Source organism: Musca domestica, unplaced genomic scaffold, assembly GCF_030504385.1.
Source record: "Musca domestica strain aabys unplaced genomic scaffold, Musca_domestica.polishedcontigs.V.1.1 61, whole genome shotgun sequence".
NCBI lineage: Eukaryota > Metazoa > Arthropoda > Insecta > Diptera > Muscidae > Musca > Musca domestica.
In genome coordinates, this window is record NW_026712367.1 from 2,168,511 (window position 1) to 2,185,203 (window position 16,693).

The 16,693-nt window shown below is 32.1% G+C and overlaps 1 protein-coding gene across 5 annotated transcripts in view; it reads left to right on the forward strand.

The window, feature by feature from the left end:
- The window catches only part of LOC101895185 (calcium-transporting ATPase type 2C member 1), a 297,818-nt gene that overhangs the window by 225,347 nt on the left and 55,778 nt on the right, over positions 1-16,693 (forward strand). For all 5 annotated transcript variants that reach the window (XM_059129428.1, XM_011292365.3, XM_011292360.3 and 2 more), the window contains one exon: positions 9,912-11,625. In XM_059129428.1, the coding sequence (XP_058985411.1) occupies positions 9,912-11,625 (1,714 nt within the window). The remainder of the gene's footprint in view (positions 1-9,911; positions 11,626-16,693) is intronic.

Here is a 16,693-nt window from a genome sequence, read left to right on the forward strand (position 1 = left end):
GGGACAAAATATGTTGATTTATTCACAATTTGTAATGATTCTGTTATAAAGCTCTAAACCATGCCATATTTTTATTAGCGCAATTCCAATTTTAATTTTTAGAACACTTTTTTATAGCATTATAACTGTCATACTGAATATTTGTAGTATAAATATTCCAAGGAAATCCTTTATGATATTTTATAAAAACTAATACCGTAATATACTCACAAATATTTCTATCTGAATGCCTTTTAAAATTTGGGAGTATGACAGTTATTATAACACTTTGGAAAATTGTATAACAGTTTATCAAAATCAGGAAAACGGCTTTAGAACTTAGACATCCTAATTAAGGTGTTGGTATAACACTTATACCAACGCCATAATGCGGATTTTTTTGCCATTATCCTTTCAAAATTAGTTAAATTTAATGGCAGTGTAAGTTCTGAAGCCGTTTTCTTAATTTTAGTAAACGGTTATACAATTTTCCAAAGTGTTATACAAACTGTTATACTCGCAATTTTTTTTCTAAATACGTTTTAAGCTATTCTAAAGCCTGTTAACTGTTATTTATAATATTTTATAACTAATAATACCATTACATATTTATAAACATTTCTATATGAATGCATTTTAAAAATTACGAGTATAACAGTTAGTATAAGACTTTGAAAAATTAAGCAAAATTGGGGAAATAATTTTAGAATTTACAGAGTCATCAAAGTTTTTATAATTTTTGTAGATATATAAGGGCACACATTCTCATTAAGGTATTTGTATAACACTTATATATGTAAAGTGTCATACCAACACCTTATTGTGGATGTAACTTGTCAAAAATGATAAAAATAATGGCAGTGTAAGTCCTGAACTCATTTTTTTCATTTTGATAAAATGTTATACAATTTTCCAAAGTGTTATACTAACTGTTATACTATCAATTTTTGGTTCAAAATACGTTTTAAACTATTCATAAATATTTCTATATGAATGTCTTTCAAAATTTACGAATATAACAGTTAATGTAAGGCTTTGAAAAATTATATAACAGTTTAGCAAAATTAGAGAAATAACTGTACAATTTACAGAGTCATCAAATTTTTATGATTTTTGTAGATAGATTAAGGTTTTGTATTTCTATATGAATATATTTTAAAATTTACGAGTATAACAGTTAGCACAACACTTTGAATAATTATATAATTTTTTTTTCAAAATTAGATAATTAGCTTTATTACTTGCACTATCACACAATTTTTATAATTTACGTTAAAATGAGGGGTATACATCCTCATTAAGGTGTTGGTATAACACTTATACATGAAAAGTGTCATACCAGCACCTTAATGAGGTTGTATATTCCATTACCTTTTCAAAAATTATTAACATTTAATGGCAGTGTGAGTTCTAAAGCCATTTCCTTTGTTTTGGTAAACTGTTATACAATTTTCCAAAGTGTTATACAAACTGTTATACTCGCAACTTTTGTTACTAAATACGTTTTAAACTATTCTAGAGCTATTAATAATGTATTATAACAAATATTTCCATTTCATATTCATAAAAAAAAATTCTATATAAATGCCTATCAAAATTTACGAGTATAACAGTTAGTATAATTATATAAAATTTTTCCAACATTAGAGAACTAGTTTTAGAACTTACCCTGCCACACAATTTTTATAATTTTCGTTAAAATGCGGGGTATACATCCTCATTAAGATGTTGGTATAACACTTATACATGAAAGTGTCATACCAGCACCTTAATGAGGTTGTATATTCCATTACCTTTTCAAAAATTATTAATATTTAATGGCAGAGTAAGTTCTAAAGCCATTTCTTTAATTTTGGTTAACTGTTATACAATTTTCCAAAGTGTTATACAAACTGTTATACTCGAAATTTTTGGTTCTAAATGCGATTTAAACTATTTAAAGCTATTAATAATATATTATAACAAATGTTTCCATTACATATTCATAAACATCTCTATATAAATGCATTTTAAAAATTACGAGTATAACAGTTAGTGTAATACTTTGAAAAATTATATAACATTTTTCCAACATTAGGGAACTAGCTTTAGAACTTACCCTGCCACACAAATATTACAATTTTTGTTAAAATAAGGGATATATATCCTCAATAAGTTGCTGGTATAACACTTATACATGTAAAGTGTCATACTAGTACCTTAATGAGGTTGTATATTCCATTACCTTTTCAATAATTATTAACATTTAATGACAGTGTAAGTTCCGAAGCCGTTTTCCCAATTTTAGTAAACCGTTATACAATTTACCAAAGTGTTATATAAACTGTTATACTCGAAATTTTTGTTTCTAAATACGTTTTAACCTATTCTAAAGCCATTTAACTGTTATCAATAACATTTTATAACAAATAATACCATTACATATTCATAAACATTTTTCTGTGAATGCCTTTCAAAATTTGGCAGTATAACAGTTAGTATAATACCTTGAAAAAATATATAAAATTTTCCAACAATAGAGAACTAGCTTTAGAACTTACCCTGCCACATAATTTTTATAATTTTCGTTAAATAAGGGATATACATCCTAATTAAGTTGTTTGTATAACACTTATACCTGTAAAGTGTCATACCAGCACCTTAATGAGGTTGTATATTCCATTGCCTTTTCAAAATTAGTAGAATTTAATGACAGTGTAAGTTCTGAACTCATTTCTTTCATTTTGGAAAACTGTTATACAATTTTCCAAAGTGTTATACAAACTGTTATACTCGCAACTTTTGTTACTAAATACGTTTTAAATTATTCTAAAGCCTTTTAACTGTTATCAATAACATCTTATAAAAAATAATACCAATACATATTTATAAACATTTCTATATGAATGTATTTAAAAAAATTACGAGTATAACAGTTAGTATAAGACTTTGAAAAATTATATACACTTTTTCCAACATTAAAGAACTAGCTTTAGAACTTACACTTCCACACAATTTTTATAATTTTCGTTAAATAAGGTATATGCATCCTAATTAAGTTGTTGGTATAACACTTATACCTGTAAAGTGACATACCAACAACTTAATGAGGTTGTATATTCCATTGCCTTTTCAAAATTAGTAGAATTTAATGACTGTGTAAGTTCTGAACTCATTTCTTTCATTTTGGAAAACTGTTATACAATTTTCCAAAGTGTTATACAAACTGTTATACTCGCAACTTTTGTTACTAAATACGTTTTAAATTATTCTAAAGTCTTTTAACTGTTATTAATAATATTTTATAACAAATACTACCATTACATATTCATAAGTATTATATATGAATGCTTAAAAAAAATTGGAATATAACAGTTAGTATAAGACTTTGAAAAATTATATAACATTTTTCCAACATTAGGGAACTAGCTTTAAACTTACCCTGCCACACAAATTTTACAATTTTCGTTAAAATAAGGGATATATATCCTCAATAAGTTGCTGGTATAACACTTATACATGAAAAGTGTCATACCAGAACTTAATGAGGTTGTATATTCCATTAGCTTTTCAAAAATTATTTAAATTTTCTGGCAGTGTAAGTTCTAAAGCCATTTCTTTCATTTTGTTTAACTTTTATACAATTTTCCAAAGTGTTATACAAACTGTTATACTCGCAATTTTTGCTACTAAATACGTTTTAAAGTATTCTAAAGCCTTTTGACTGTTTTACATCGTTTTAGAACTGTTCTATGATATTAAACATAACTGTTATACTCCATTTTGTTGCATAAATTATTCGATTTTTTCAGTTTTCCAGAAAATTTTCACAAATCATTAAAAATTCAATAAATTGCCTTTATACAAAATCTATTTTTCCTTCACAATATTATTTTTTTTTATTCTGCTGCCCAAAAAAGCCACAAAATCATTTATCATAATTTTGTTGTTGTTGATGTTGCTGTTATTTTTGTTATATCACAACAACCATTATCACAAATTAAATTAATAGCTTTGGTTTTTGGAGTATGGTGGCCCTTTGCTCATTGTTCGGATAAGCATAAAAACCATTTCGGTTCTAACCCGCCTCATTCTAACCACTATTTTATGACCCCATCAAAAACCCTTTTGAAATTAGAATTTCCTTTTGGGGGTTCGTCATCATTGCCATCATCATCATCAGCAGCAGCAGTATCCTTCTCCAATCCTAGTCATCATGGCTTCATCATAAAATCTTAATTTCTCTTAAAAAAAAATTCAGGCAATAATCCTTAGGGTATTTAATAGGGATGCCAGTGATTGGATGGCATGGGTGATTGCTGCTGTTGCTTTTTCCAAACTGAATTTAAGTTTTCCTATGGAAAATCTATGCCACCTAGCCTCCTTTATTATAAAAATTCCCTTAAAAAATGTTTTCTGCGCCTAAAAGTATGCTGTGACTTTTTGTTACAATTTTTTCTCTACTCCCCAAAGTATGCAATGAATTTGCTAACTTCTTTATTAAAATCAAATTAAAATTTTATTAAATATCTCCAACCATCCCTAAATTATGGCTGTGCCATAAACATTAATTATTCGCTCCCCCCTCCCCCTTGAAGTATGCAATGAATTTTGCAAATAATTACATTTTATTATTTCAAGTAGTTCCACTGGCAAATCATTTGAATAATAATCTCCATTCGCGTGACATGATGATGTATGGTGGAGCCATAATATGAAATTAATATTTGCGAACACGTTTTTGTGATAGGTTACCCACAGAGAAGCCAGAGAGAGAAAAGAGAGTAAGAGAGGGGAGGGAGTTACGAGGAAGTGGACATTTCAATTTTTAGTTCAGGAAGAAAAAATTGTGTGTCTCCTTGGCAATTTTTCATTGCCATGGCGAAATCGGAATACATTTTCCTTATTATTTTTCTTCTTTTGAAAAGGAAAAGAAGCCCTCTGGTCCTCTCCCCACTCCCTCCTTCCATTGTGTTAAAGTTACAAAATGCTTGACAGACAAAAGCTGAATTGGTGGGGGAAAAAAACTATTATTTTCAGGAAATAAAATGTTTCTGTAAATGACAGCAATACATTGAAATGGGTGGGGGTACGGTGGGGCAAGGGGAAGACAGCGGGGCAGCAATTTGGAAAAACAAGCAGCACATTGTGATGACAATTGAAAATTAGCCAAGAAGACAACCAAAATGGCCAACATAGCCAGCCAGCCAACCAGCCATCAACAGTCGTCATGGCCAGCCAAAGTAGCACTCAAGCCATCTTCCAAACATTCTGACAGCCAGCCAGCCAGCCAACCACCAACCATTCAACCGACCAGCTTTTCAGTTTAACTGTCAACACCATACCACGTTTTCCAACATTTCTCCCTCAAAATTAAACTACTTCAGACTGCCACCCGCCAAATGTTTTGGTCCACACTTTGTGCTAGCCACCATCAGCAGCCAACCATCCGACTGGGTGACTGATGAGCTGACAAACCATCAGTTGGGGTAATTACAACATGTTGACCATACCCCCAGCGTCTTTTGCCGGCTTTTCAATAACATTGCAATAATGATGATTATTTTTCACTCTTTCAAAGCAAGAAAAAGGGAGTGAAAGAAAGAGTCCGAACATTTCGTATCCTTGGCAAGGAAGAAAAACCAACCAACTCATTGTTGATGTTAATGTTGAGTTCCAATTTTTTTTTTCGTCTATCCACCTTCCATCCTTATCTTGTAGATTTACAAATTTTGTTCTCTTGTAGCTCCTGTTGCTCAAAGGGGAGACCCTTGCCTCCTACCCGCATAATGTATGGAATTAATTAAATTCAAGACCACAGACAACAGCAGGAAGTTTTACAAGGGCAACAAATTGCCATACAGGTATAAGGGAATTATCCTTTTTTTTTGCTGTTTCGGGGCTTTGGCAGCCCAGGACATTTCTATTAATGTATTAAAATGAGTATTTAGTTTAGACTTTAATTAAGTCGTCGTGGAAAAGATTGGGAGGGAATGGAAGGCAAAAAAACGGAGGGAACTTGAAATTTCAATAGAAAATAAATTTGAGAGGTAGGACATTCAAGATTTTTCGACAAAGGACATTTCTAGGAATACTTCCCACTTTTTTATTATATGACATAAATATCCCCTTTAAATGAATGTAGATTATATATGGATAGCTTACCAAATTACAGAGATATCTCTAAAAATTTGCCGATGTCCGAATTAAGAATCCAATCCAATCCAATTAATCTACAAATTATTCAAGCTTTTTCTTCCCCTATAACCCCTCTTTTAATATCCTCCTTGCGAATTTTGGAAGAGAAACACGTACTGTTTAACTGGTAAAAATTATATTCAGATAGCTCACTAGCTAACAAAGTTATCGCCAATAATTTACAATAATCCGAATTTGCGAAAAACCCTCTATATTTGCGTATGCATTTTCTCGAAGCCATAACTCCCAAAGTAAACTATAGATCACAAAAATATCTCCCGATTTTGAAAGGCAAATAGACTGGCTTTCAGTAATCACATACAAATTGTTTGATATAACTGCATAAATAACTGAGATACAGCTAAAATTTCAGGAAATCCATTTTAATTCAAAAAAAATTTTGGTACGCATGTTAATTGTCGAGGCCATAACTTTAGAAATTATAAATGTATTTCGGTAATACTTCTCAATTTTGGAAGGCATGAATACAGCCTTCAAATAAAAATTTAAAACTTCCTAAAAAGAGCTCACAAAATGCCCGAGATATGGCAAAAATATATGGAAGTCATTTTTTTAATTCTTCAAATTTCTTTCGCAAGTTTCCTGTAGAGAGCATAACTTCCAAAATATTGAATATATTTATTTGCAACCACATTATTTTGAGATCCAAAAAGGCTGTCTTTAAACAAAAACTTCAAATTTAGTCCAGATAACTAATAAAATGTCTGAGATAACACAAAAATATAAGTGATGTCATTATTTTATTTTTATATTTTCTTCGTAAGCCATTTTTAAAAGCCATAACTCCTAAAATAGTCACTGTATCTCAATTAAACTACTTGGAAATTTGGAAAGTCAAAAATACTATCTTAAAACAAAATAGAAAATTTTGTTCAGATAGCTACTGAAATTTCAGAGATTTCTCGAAAATATAAGTGATATGATACTTTTGATTTAATTTCTAAGACCTTCTCAGTAAACCTTTTCCATAAGTCATATCTTCTAAAATAGTCTGAGTATCTCCAAGAAATGTCTTTATTTTGAAAGCTAAGAGTTCTGCCATTAAACCAAAATTCAAAACTTTTTTAAAATATCTAATAAAATGCCCGAGATCCAACGAAAATATATGTGACGCCTGTAGTATTTTAATTTTAATGATTTCCTTCGTAAGTTTCGTGCAGTGCTCATAACTTTTGAAATAGTCAACGCATCTCCATAAAATCATTTGTTTTTGGAAGAAAAGAATGCTCCTCTTAAACATAAATTAATAAATCGCTGAAAATAGCTCATAAACTCTCCGAAATATTAGGAAAATATAAGAAACACAAATTTTGTTGTTTTTAAAATTGTCTCGGTAATCGTATTCAAGAGGCCATATCATCGGAAGAAATCAACATTTCTCATTAAAACTACTTGATTTTGAAAGCCAAGATTATCGACTTTAAACCAAAATTAAAAATTTGATTCATATAATTAATAAAATACTAAAGATATACAAAAATATTTCCTTTAATGTCATTCTAATGTCCATTACTTTTGAGAATTTCTCCGCCAAATGTTTTGGGGTCATAGCTTTTGAACTTTTTGAAGTATTGTCTAAATTTTATCGGATTTTTGAAAAGTTGTGTTTGTCACAAAAATTCGTATGCAGCAATGTTAATGAAACTAGTCACATTCCTGAGATATGAGCCCAAATATATTGTTGCGCAATCCTGTTCAATTTTTTTTCTTCCATGCTATCTTGGGAGCCATAACTTTGGAACTGGTGCATGTATTAGAAATATTTAATTTAATATTAGAAGATTATTAACTATTCTTTAAATGCGTATTTGGAAATTTTATAATATCAGCGCAAATTCATGAGATATGGTCAAAATTACATTTACGCAAAATTTTGAATTTTGCTCATGGATTGATCTTGCCGCAACTTTTCAACTAGCTGGTTGATCGTCGGCATCAAAATGGTTTTTTGAAGAGATTCTTCTGCTCTTGGAACTAGTTTCTTAGAATTTTTAAATAACTAATCAGATTTTCGAGATATAAGCCAAAATATACTAAGGCGAAATGTTTGCAATTTTGTTCTATTATGATTTTAATTAGAGACCATAACTTTTGAACTGGTTGTTGTATTGGATATATTCAAATCGCCCGTTGCAGAGCATTGTCTATTCTTTAAATCAGTAGTTGAAAAAATTGTTATATCTGAGTAAATTCCTGAGATATGGTCAAAATTACAATTACGCAAAATTTTGTATTTTGCTCATGGATTGATCTTGCCGTAACTTTTGAACTAACTGGTAGATCGTCAACATAAAAATGGATTTTTGAAGAGATTCTTCTGTTCTTGGAACTAGTTTCTTAGAATTTTTAAATAACTGATCAAATTCTCGAGATATAAGCCAAAATATGCTAAAACGCAAATGTTTGAATTTTTTTGCGTTACTATTTGTTAGTAGTCATAACTCTTGAACTAAATCTTGTATTAATAATATTTTAATTGAGTTTTTAAGAGGAATGTCGACGCTGAGAAAGCCTAAGAAAAATTTTTCTCATAACTTTTCAAATACCTGAGATATGTACAAAATGATGTACATATGGGTATTTTTAATTTGTTTGTCATGCCTTGTTGAGGCTGTAACATTTAGACCGGCTGGTGTATTGTCAATATTTTAATTGATTTTTAAAGAGAATTGAAAATAATTTAAAATCACTTTTAAAATTTTTGATGTAACTCCCAAAATACCAGAGATATTGGCCTAGACATACAAGCACGCAATTTTTTTGGAATTCTTTTGGCGTATGATATATTTAAGGCCATAACTTTTGAATCACTTTATGCATCGGCATTACTTAAACAGATTATTAAATAGTATTGCCTACTCCTTAAATTGTATTTCGAACATTTTGCTATAGCTCATCGATTTTCGGAGATATGGTACAAAATAAACTATTCCAAAGGAAAGTATGTGTAAATTTATGGTCAAGCATTTTCGACCTATAACTTTTGATGTAGTTGTTTGATCTTTGTGATGTAACTTAGGTTCAAATATGAATTATCTAGGATATAATCTGAGTGTAAAAAGCCATTTTCTGAGATATGGGAAACATTTTCGCATTGATCAAATACCAAAGATATGGCTGATATAATGCAGGTGAGAATAATTGTTTATGGTTCATCATGCCTTCTTGAGGCTGTAACATTTAAACCATCCGGTGTATCTCCGATATTTAGGTTGATTTTTAAAGAGAATTTCTCTTAATCGAAAATGACATTTTAAAATTTTTGTGTAACTCCCAAAATACCAGAGATATTGGCCAAGGTATGCAATCGCGCACATTTTTGGATTTTTTTGCGTCATAATGTTTTGGAGGTCATAACTTTTGAACCAATTTTTATATCGGCAATATTTAAATTAAGTTTTGAAGGTTATTGCCTGCTTCTTAAATTGTATTTTGGACATTTTGCTATAGCTCATCAAGTTTCAGAGATATGGCTCTAAATAGACACGTCCAAAAGATGTTGAGCATTAATTTTGGTCATGCTTTGTTCGGGTCATAACTTTTGATGTAGTTGGTCGATCTTCATGAAATTTCTTGGATTCGAAAGGGAACTGTCTAGGCTATAATCGAAATCTGTAATAATATCATTGGATCATTATCAATTTCGTTATTATTTTTTTAATCTTAAATTAAATATTTTTTAAAATTTCTTATCCAAACCCTCTAACAATTGTCCCCTTATTTTTCTCTTCCAGACGGGTTCCACACTTACCCCCGAAATGTTACTGACAACCGCAGAATCATCCACTTTCAGTGCCTCTGAGGTGGCGGGTCGACTACAGGTCGATGTCCGCACCGGCCTCAAATGGACCGAGGCCAAGTATCGGGCAAAAATCATCGGCCAAAATGAGCTGAATGTCATCGAAGAAGATCCCACATGGAAGAAGTATATAGAACAATTTAAGAATCCTCTCATTCTCCTGCTGCTCGGTTCCGCTCTGGTGTCGGTGGTAATGAAACAGTACGACGATGCGGTCAGCATAACAATAGCCATAATTATTGTGGTGACGGTGGCATTTATTCAGGAATATCGCTCCGAAAAAAGTCTGGAGGAGTTAAAGAAGCTGGTACCGCCCGAATGCCACTGCTTGCGCGAATCGCGCTTGGAAACATTTCTGGCACGCGAATTGGTGCCGGGCGATATTGTCCATTTGAATGTGGGCGATCGGGTGCCGGCCGATGTCAGGCTATTCGAGGCCATTGATTTGTCCATAGACGAATCGAGTTTTACAGGCGAAACGGAGCCTTCGCGCAAATGTACCGATATGTTGCTCAACAACATGGGCAACAAGGACCACACGAACATGAAAAATATTGCCTTTATGGGTACCCTGGTGCGATGCGGCAATGGCAAGGGTATTGTGGTGAGCACAGGAGAGCGCAGTGAATTTGGTGAGGTCTTTAAAATGATGCAGGCCGAGGAGGCACCCAAGACACCGCTACAAAAATCCATGGATATTTTAGGGGCCCAGCTGAGTTTCTACTCCTTCCTAATTATAGGGGTCATCATACTGCTGGGTTGGCTGCAGGGTAAACCCTTGACGGAAATGTTCAACATTTCTGTGTCCCTGGCTGTGGCAGCCATCCCGGAGGGTCTACCCATTGTCGTTACCGTGACCCTGGCCTTGGGCGTAATGCGTATGGCCAAACGTAATGCCATTGTCAAGAAGCTGCCCACTGTGGAGACACTGGGTTGTGTCAATGTCATATGCTCTGACAAGACGGGAACCCTCACCAAAAATGAAATGACAGTCACCGTGATCATTACCTCCGATGGCTATATGGCTGATGTCACGGGAGCCGGTTACAATGACCAGGGTGAGATCCACATACGCAATTGCAACAATGTCGAAATGGCCAAGTCTAATATCACCAATCTCCTGGAAATCGGTGCGGTCTGCAACAATGCCTACATCCAAAATGGCACCCTGCTGGGCCAGCCCACCGAGGGTGCCCTCATTGCAGCGGCCATGAAGAATGGCATGTATGCCACCGCCGAAAATTATGTACGCATCCAAGAATACCCCTTCTCGTCGGAGCAAAAGATGATGGCCGTTAAGTGCATACACAAGTACAACAACAACAAGGAGGAAATCTACTTTGCCAAGGGGGCGCTCGACATGCTGCTGCCCCAGTGCACGAAATACAAGTTTGGCTCGCAGACGATGCCATTGACGAAGCAAAATGAAGCGGAATTTTTGGCGGAAGCTTATGAAATTGGTCGTAAAGGATTGCGGGTTTTGGCATTGGCCAAAGGCAAGAATCTGCAAGATTTGGTCTATTGTGGATTAGTTGGCATTACCGATCCGCCACGGCCCCTGGTGCGGGAGTCCATCGAGCTGTTGATGCAGAGCGGTGTTCGGGTGAAAATGGTGACGGGCGATGCCCAAGAAACGGCAATGGCAATTGGTAAGTGTTGTGACAAAGTAAAGAAGTGGAAATGGCAATGATGATGTGATGGGGCTGGGGGTTTCCAAGAGACCATTTAGCAGCCATGAGCAGCAGTGAGTGGTTGGCTTGCAATTATATTGTCACAAAATGGCAAGGAAATGCGAGATGTTCAATCGATTGCAAACTTTATGAAGTGTAAATAATGTCAATGAAAATATGCCAAGGGGGTTAGGAAAATAATTTTCCGTATTCGAAAGGGTAGGGAGGGAGAGAGGGTTAGAGAGAAATGGTGTGGTAAGTGAGTGCCAAATATTGATTTAAGATTTAAGGCAGCCACTTAAAAATTAAAGCAAAAAGTTGCATAAAATTTGGAAAACGGCTATATTTTAAGGAGAGAGAGATAATTTTTTATCACTGGTGATAATTTTTCTGTATAGGAACAAAAATTATCACCTGGTGACAATTTTTCTGTATAGGAAAAAAAATTATCACCTGGTGACAATTTTTCTGTATAGGAAAAAAAATTATCACCTGGTGATAATTTTTCTGTATCGGAAAAAAAATTATCACTGGTGATAATTTTTCTGTATAGGAAAAAAAATTATCACTGGTGATAATTTTTCTGTATAGGAAAAAAAAATTATCACTGGTGATAATTTTTCTATATAGGAAAAAAATTATCACTGGTGATAATTTTGCTGTATAGGAAACAAAAATTATCACTGGTGATAATTTTTCTGTATAGGAAAAAAATTATCACCTGGTGATAATTTTTCTGTATAGGAAAAAAATTATCACCTGGTGATAATTTTTCTGTATAGGAAAAAAATTATCACCTGGTGATAATTTTTCTGTATAGGAAAAAAATTATCACCTGGTGATAATTTTTCTGTATAGGAAAAAAATTATCACCTGGTGATAATTTTTCTGTATAGGAACAAAAATTATCACCTGGTGATAATTTTTCTGTATAGGAAAAAAATTATCACCTGGTGATAATTTTTCTGTATAGGAAAAAAATTATCACCTGGTGATAATTTTTCTGTATAGGAAAAAAATTATCACCTGGTGATAATTTTTCTGTATAGAAAACAAAAATTATCACTGGTGATAATTTTTCTGTATAGAAAACAAAAATTATCACTGGTGATAATTTTTCTGTATAAAAATAAAAAATTATCACTGGTGATAATTTTTCTGTATAGAAATAAAAAATTATCACCAGTGATAATTTTTCTGTATAGGAAAAAAAAATTATCACAAAATTATCATAATTTTTCTGTATAGGAAAAAAAATTATCACTGGTGATAATTTTTCTGTATAGGAAAAAAAATTATCACTAATAATTTCTGTATAGAAAAAAAAAATTATCACCTGGTGATAATTTTTCTGTATAGAAACAAAAATTATCACCTGGTGATAATTTTTCTGTATAGAAAAAAAAAATTATCACCTGGTGATAATTTTTCTGTATAGAAAAAAAAAATTATCACCTGGTGATAATTTTTCTGTATAGAAAAAAAATTATCACCTGGTGATAATTTTTCTGTATAGAAAAAAATTATCACTGGTGATAATTTTTCTGTATAGAAAAAAATTATCACTGGTGATAATTTTTCCCTATAGAAAAATTTTTCCCTATAGAAAAAAATTATCACTGGTGATAATTTTTCTGTATAGGAAAAAAAATTATCACTGGTGATAATTTTTCTGTATAGGAAAAAAAATTATCACTGGTGATAATTTTTCTGTATAGGAAAAAAAATATCACCTGGTGATAATTTTTCTGTATAGGAAAAAAAATATCACCTGGTGATAATTTTTTCTTTATAGGAATAAAAATTATCACTAATAATTATAATTTAATAATTATAATTTTTTCTTTATAGGAAAAAAAATTATCACTGGTGATAATTTTTTCTTTATAGGAAAAAAAAAATTATCACTGGTGATAATTTTTTCTTTATAGGAAAAAATTATAATTTTTCTGTATAGGAAAAAAAATTATCACCTGGTGATAATATTTCTGTATAGAAATAAAAATTATCACCTGGTGATAATTTTTCTGTATGGGAACAAAAATTATCATCTGGTGATAATTTTTCTGTATAGAAGAAAAAAATTATCACTGGTGATAATTTTTCTGTTTAGGAAAAAGATATCACTGGTGATAAACTTATCACTGATAAATTGTGCAATTTGCTCCATTTAAAGTTTCCTCGTTCAACTTCCTATCTAATCATCATTATAACTTTAAATTATCTGCTCTTTCGCTCCCGCTCCCTCTCTGGCTCTCTCTCTCTCTCCCACTTCATGGTTATTTAACCTTGTCTACTTGGGATGTGGTTAATTTTTCCATTTAAGCCATATTGTTAACTCATTGTGGTTAACAAAGTTTCGTTTCATTTTTGGTCAACTATTCCATAGACAGTGCCAATTATCATGCGGTAAGTTTTGAAGGTCCTTGCCAAAAAACAAGTTTGGAGAAAAAATCCTAGTTTTGAATTAAACTTTTGTGTAGTTTCGTTTTTCCGTATTTATTCAGTAACTAACTAACCACCATACACATAGTTCTTCTGGCCGGCAGGCATTCTGGGAGAAGTTTTACCCAGTGGCAGGCAAACATCCTTGCGCTCCAACTTCATTTATTTGCTGTTGCAGCAGCAGCAGAGGTAGGAAAAAAAGGACACCAGTTGTCTGAAGTGAATGCTGCACGGGCAGTTGGTTACTATCATTCGTGATTCCGGAGAGCTGAAGTGTTTCTGGCCTGTTGTCTCTTCCTTCCTCGCCACCACAGGAATGAGGAGATGGAAAAAATTCAGAGATTTATTACTCCCTTGAAATTTGAACACAAATATTCAAATAAAATTCTTGGTGGTGTAGACGAGAGCAGCTGGACGTTTAGAATGCCACTGGTATCTGCATCTAGGACTTCCTCCCCCCACCCTCCTCCCGTTCATTTGCGGAAGCTGCATTTCTAAACGAATGATAAAAACTCAACTACAATTTGATATGCTCTGAGTGCAACTAATGTTGATCTAAATGACGGCAATGGTTATGTTCCGTGGATGGAGGATAAATGGTTAGTTGGATGGATATATGGCAGGATGGATGGTTGAATGGACAGTTGGCCAGGATGATGGTATGTTGGCTGTCGCGTACATGATTGTTGCATAGTTGTTGAGAGTGGAAATTTTCTCATTTTTCGCAAGGCCAACAGCAAGTCTTCTTCAAATCATCTGAAAGCTGACACTGACGACTCATCCGTCCGTCCGTCCGTCCGTCCATCTGCTCAACGTCGGGCAAAGTAGAAGTAGAATTTTTCCAGGCCAAAGTTAAAATATTGCAGGATATAATTCATTTCATGTTTTGGAAAGCGTAGCTGCTGCCATTTGAATGGAGTTACATATAGAGAGAGGAAGAGAGGGAGGGAAAGAGAGAGCCAATGGCAGAGAGAAAGAAGGCAATGAGCATCTTTTGCCATTGGCCAGAGTAGAAACAGTTGAAATGCAAATGTTCTATTCCTTGATGTATTGCCTAAAGCTGAATGGCCATGGGAACGATATACAAGGATGCCAAGAATGTTGAATTGAATTGTTCGGATCTTGTAAACAGGAAAAGTGTGAGGCAAATGTGATAATGAAGGAATAATAAAAATAATTTATTTAAAGTAAGATTTCAAGAAAAATTATCACTCGCTTGAAAATAATTTTAACATCGGTAAAGTTTCGAAAAAATTATCCAACCGGAAAAAATTATCATCAGTGATAATTTTTCTATAGGAAAAAGTTATGTGATATTTTTTTTCTATAGGGAAAAATTATCACCAGTGATATTTTTTTATCACCAAGTGATAATTTTTTTCCTTTACAGAAAAATAATCACTAGGTGATAACTTTTTTCCTATGCAGAGAAATTATCACCAGTGATATTTTTTCTATGCAAAAAAATTATCACCAGGTGATAATTTGTTTTTTCTATACAGAAAATTATCACCAGTGATAATTGTCTTTCCTATACAGAAAAATTATCACCAGGTGATAATTTTTTTTCCTATACAGAAAAATTATCACTAGGTGAAAATTTTTTTCCTATACAGAAAAAAAAAAAATTATCACTAGGTGATAATTTTTTTCCTATACAGAAAAATTATCACTAGGTGATAATTTTTTTTCCTATACAGAAAAATTATCACCAGGTGATACAGAAAAATTATCACCAGGTGATAATCTTTTTTTTCTATACAGAAAAATTATCACCAGGTGATAATCTTTTTTTTCTATACAGAAAAATTATCACCAGGTGATAATCTTTTTTTTCTATACACAAAAATTATCACCAGGTGATAATCTTTTTTTTCTATAGAGAAAAATTATCACCAGGTGATAATCTTTTTTTTTCTATACAGAAAAATTATCACCAGGTGATAATCTTTTTTTTCTATACAGAAAAATTATCACCAGGTGATAATCTTTTTTTTCTATACAGAAAAATTATCACCAGGTGATAATTTTTTTCCTATACAGAAAAATTATCACCAGGTGATAATTTTTTTCCTATACAGAAAAATTATCACCAGGTGATAATTTTTTTCCTATACAGAAAAATTATCACCAGGTGATAATTTTTTTCCTATACAGAAAAATTATCACCAGGTGATAATTTTTTTCCTATACAGAAAAATTATCACCAGGTGATAATTTTTTTCCTATACAGAAAAATTATCACCAGGTGATAATTTTTTTCCTATACAGAAAAATTATCACCAGGTGATAATTTTTTTTCCTATACAGAAAAATTATCACCAGTGATAATTTTTTTTCCTGTACAGAAAAATTATCACCAGGTGATAATTTTTTTTCCTGTACAGAAAAATAATCACCAGGTGATAATTTTTTTTCCTATACAGAAAAATTATCACCAGGTGATAATTTTTTTTTTTCTATACAGAAAAATGATCACCAGGTGATAATATTTTTTTTTCTATACGGAAAAATTATCACCAGTGATATTTTTTTTTTTCTATACGGAAATTTTTTTTTTTCTATACGGAAAAATTATCACGGGTGATAATTTTTTTTTTTA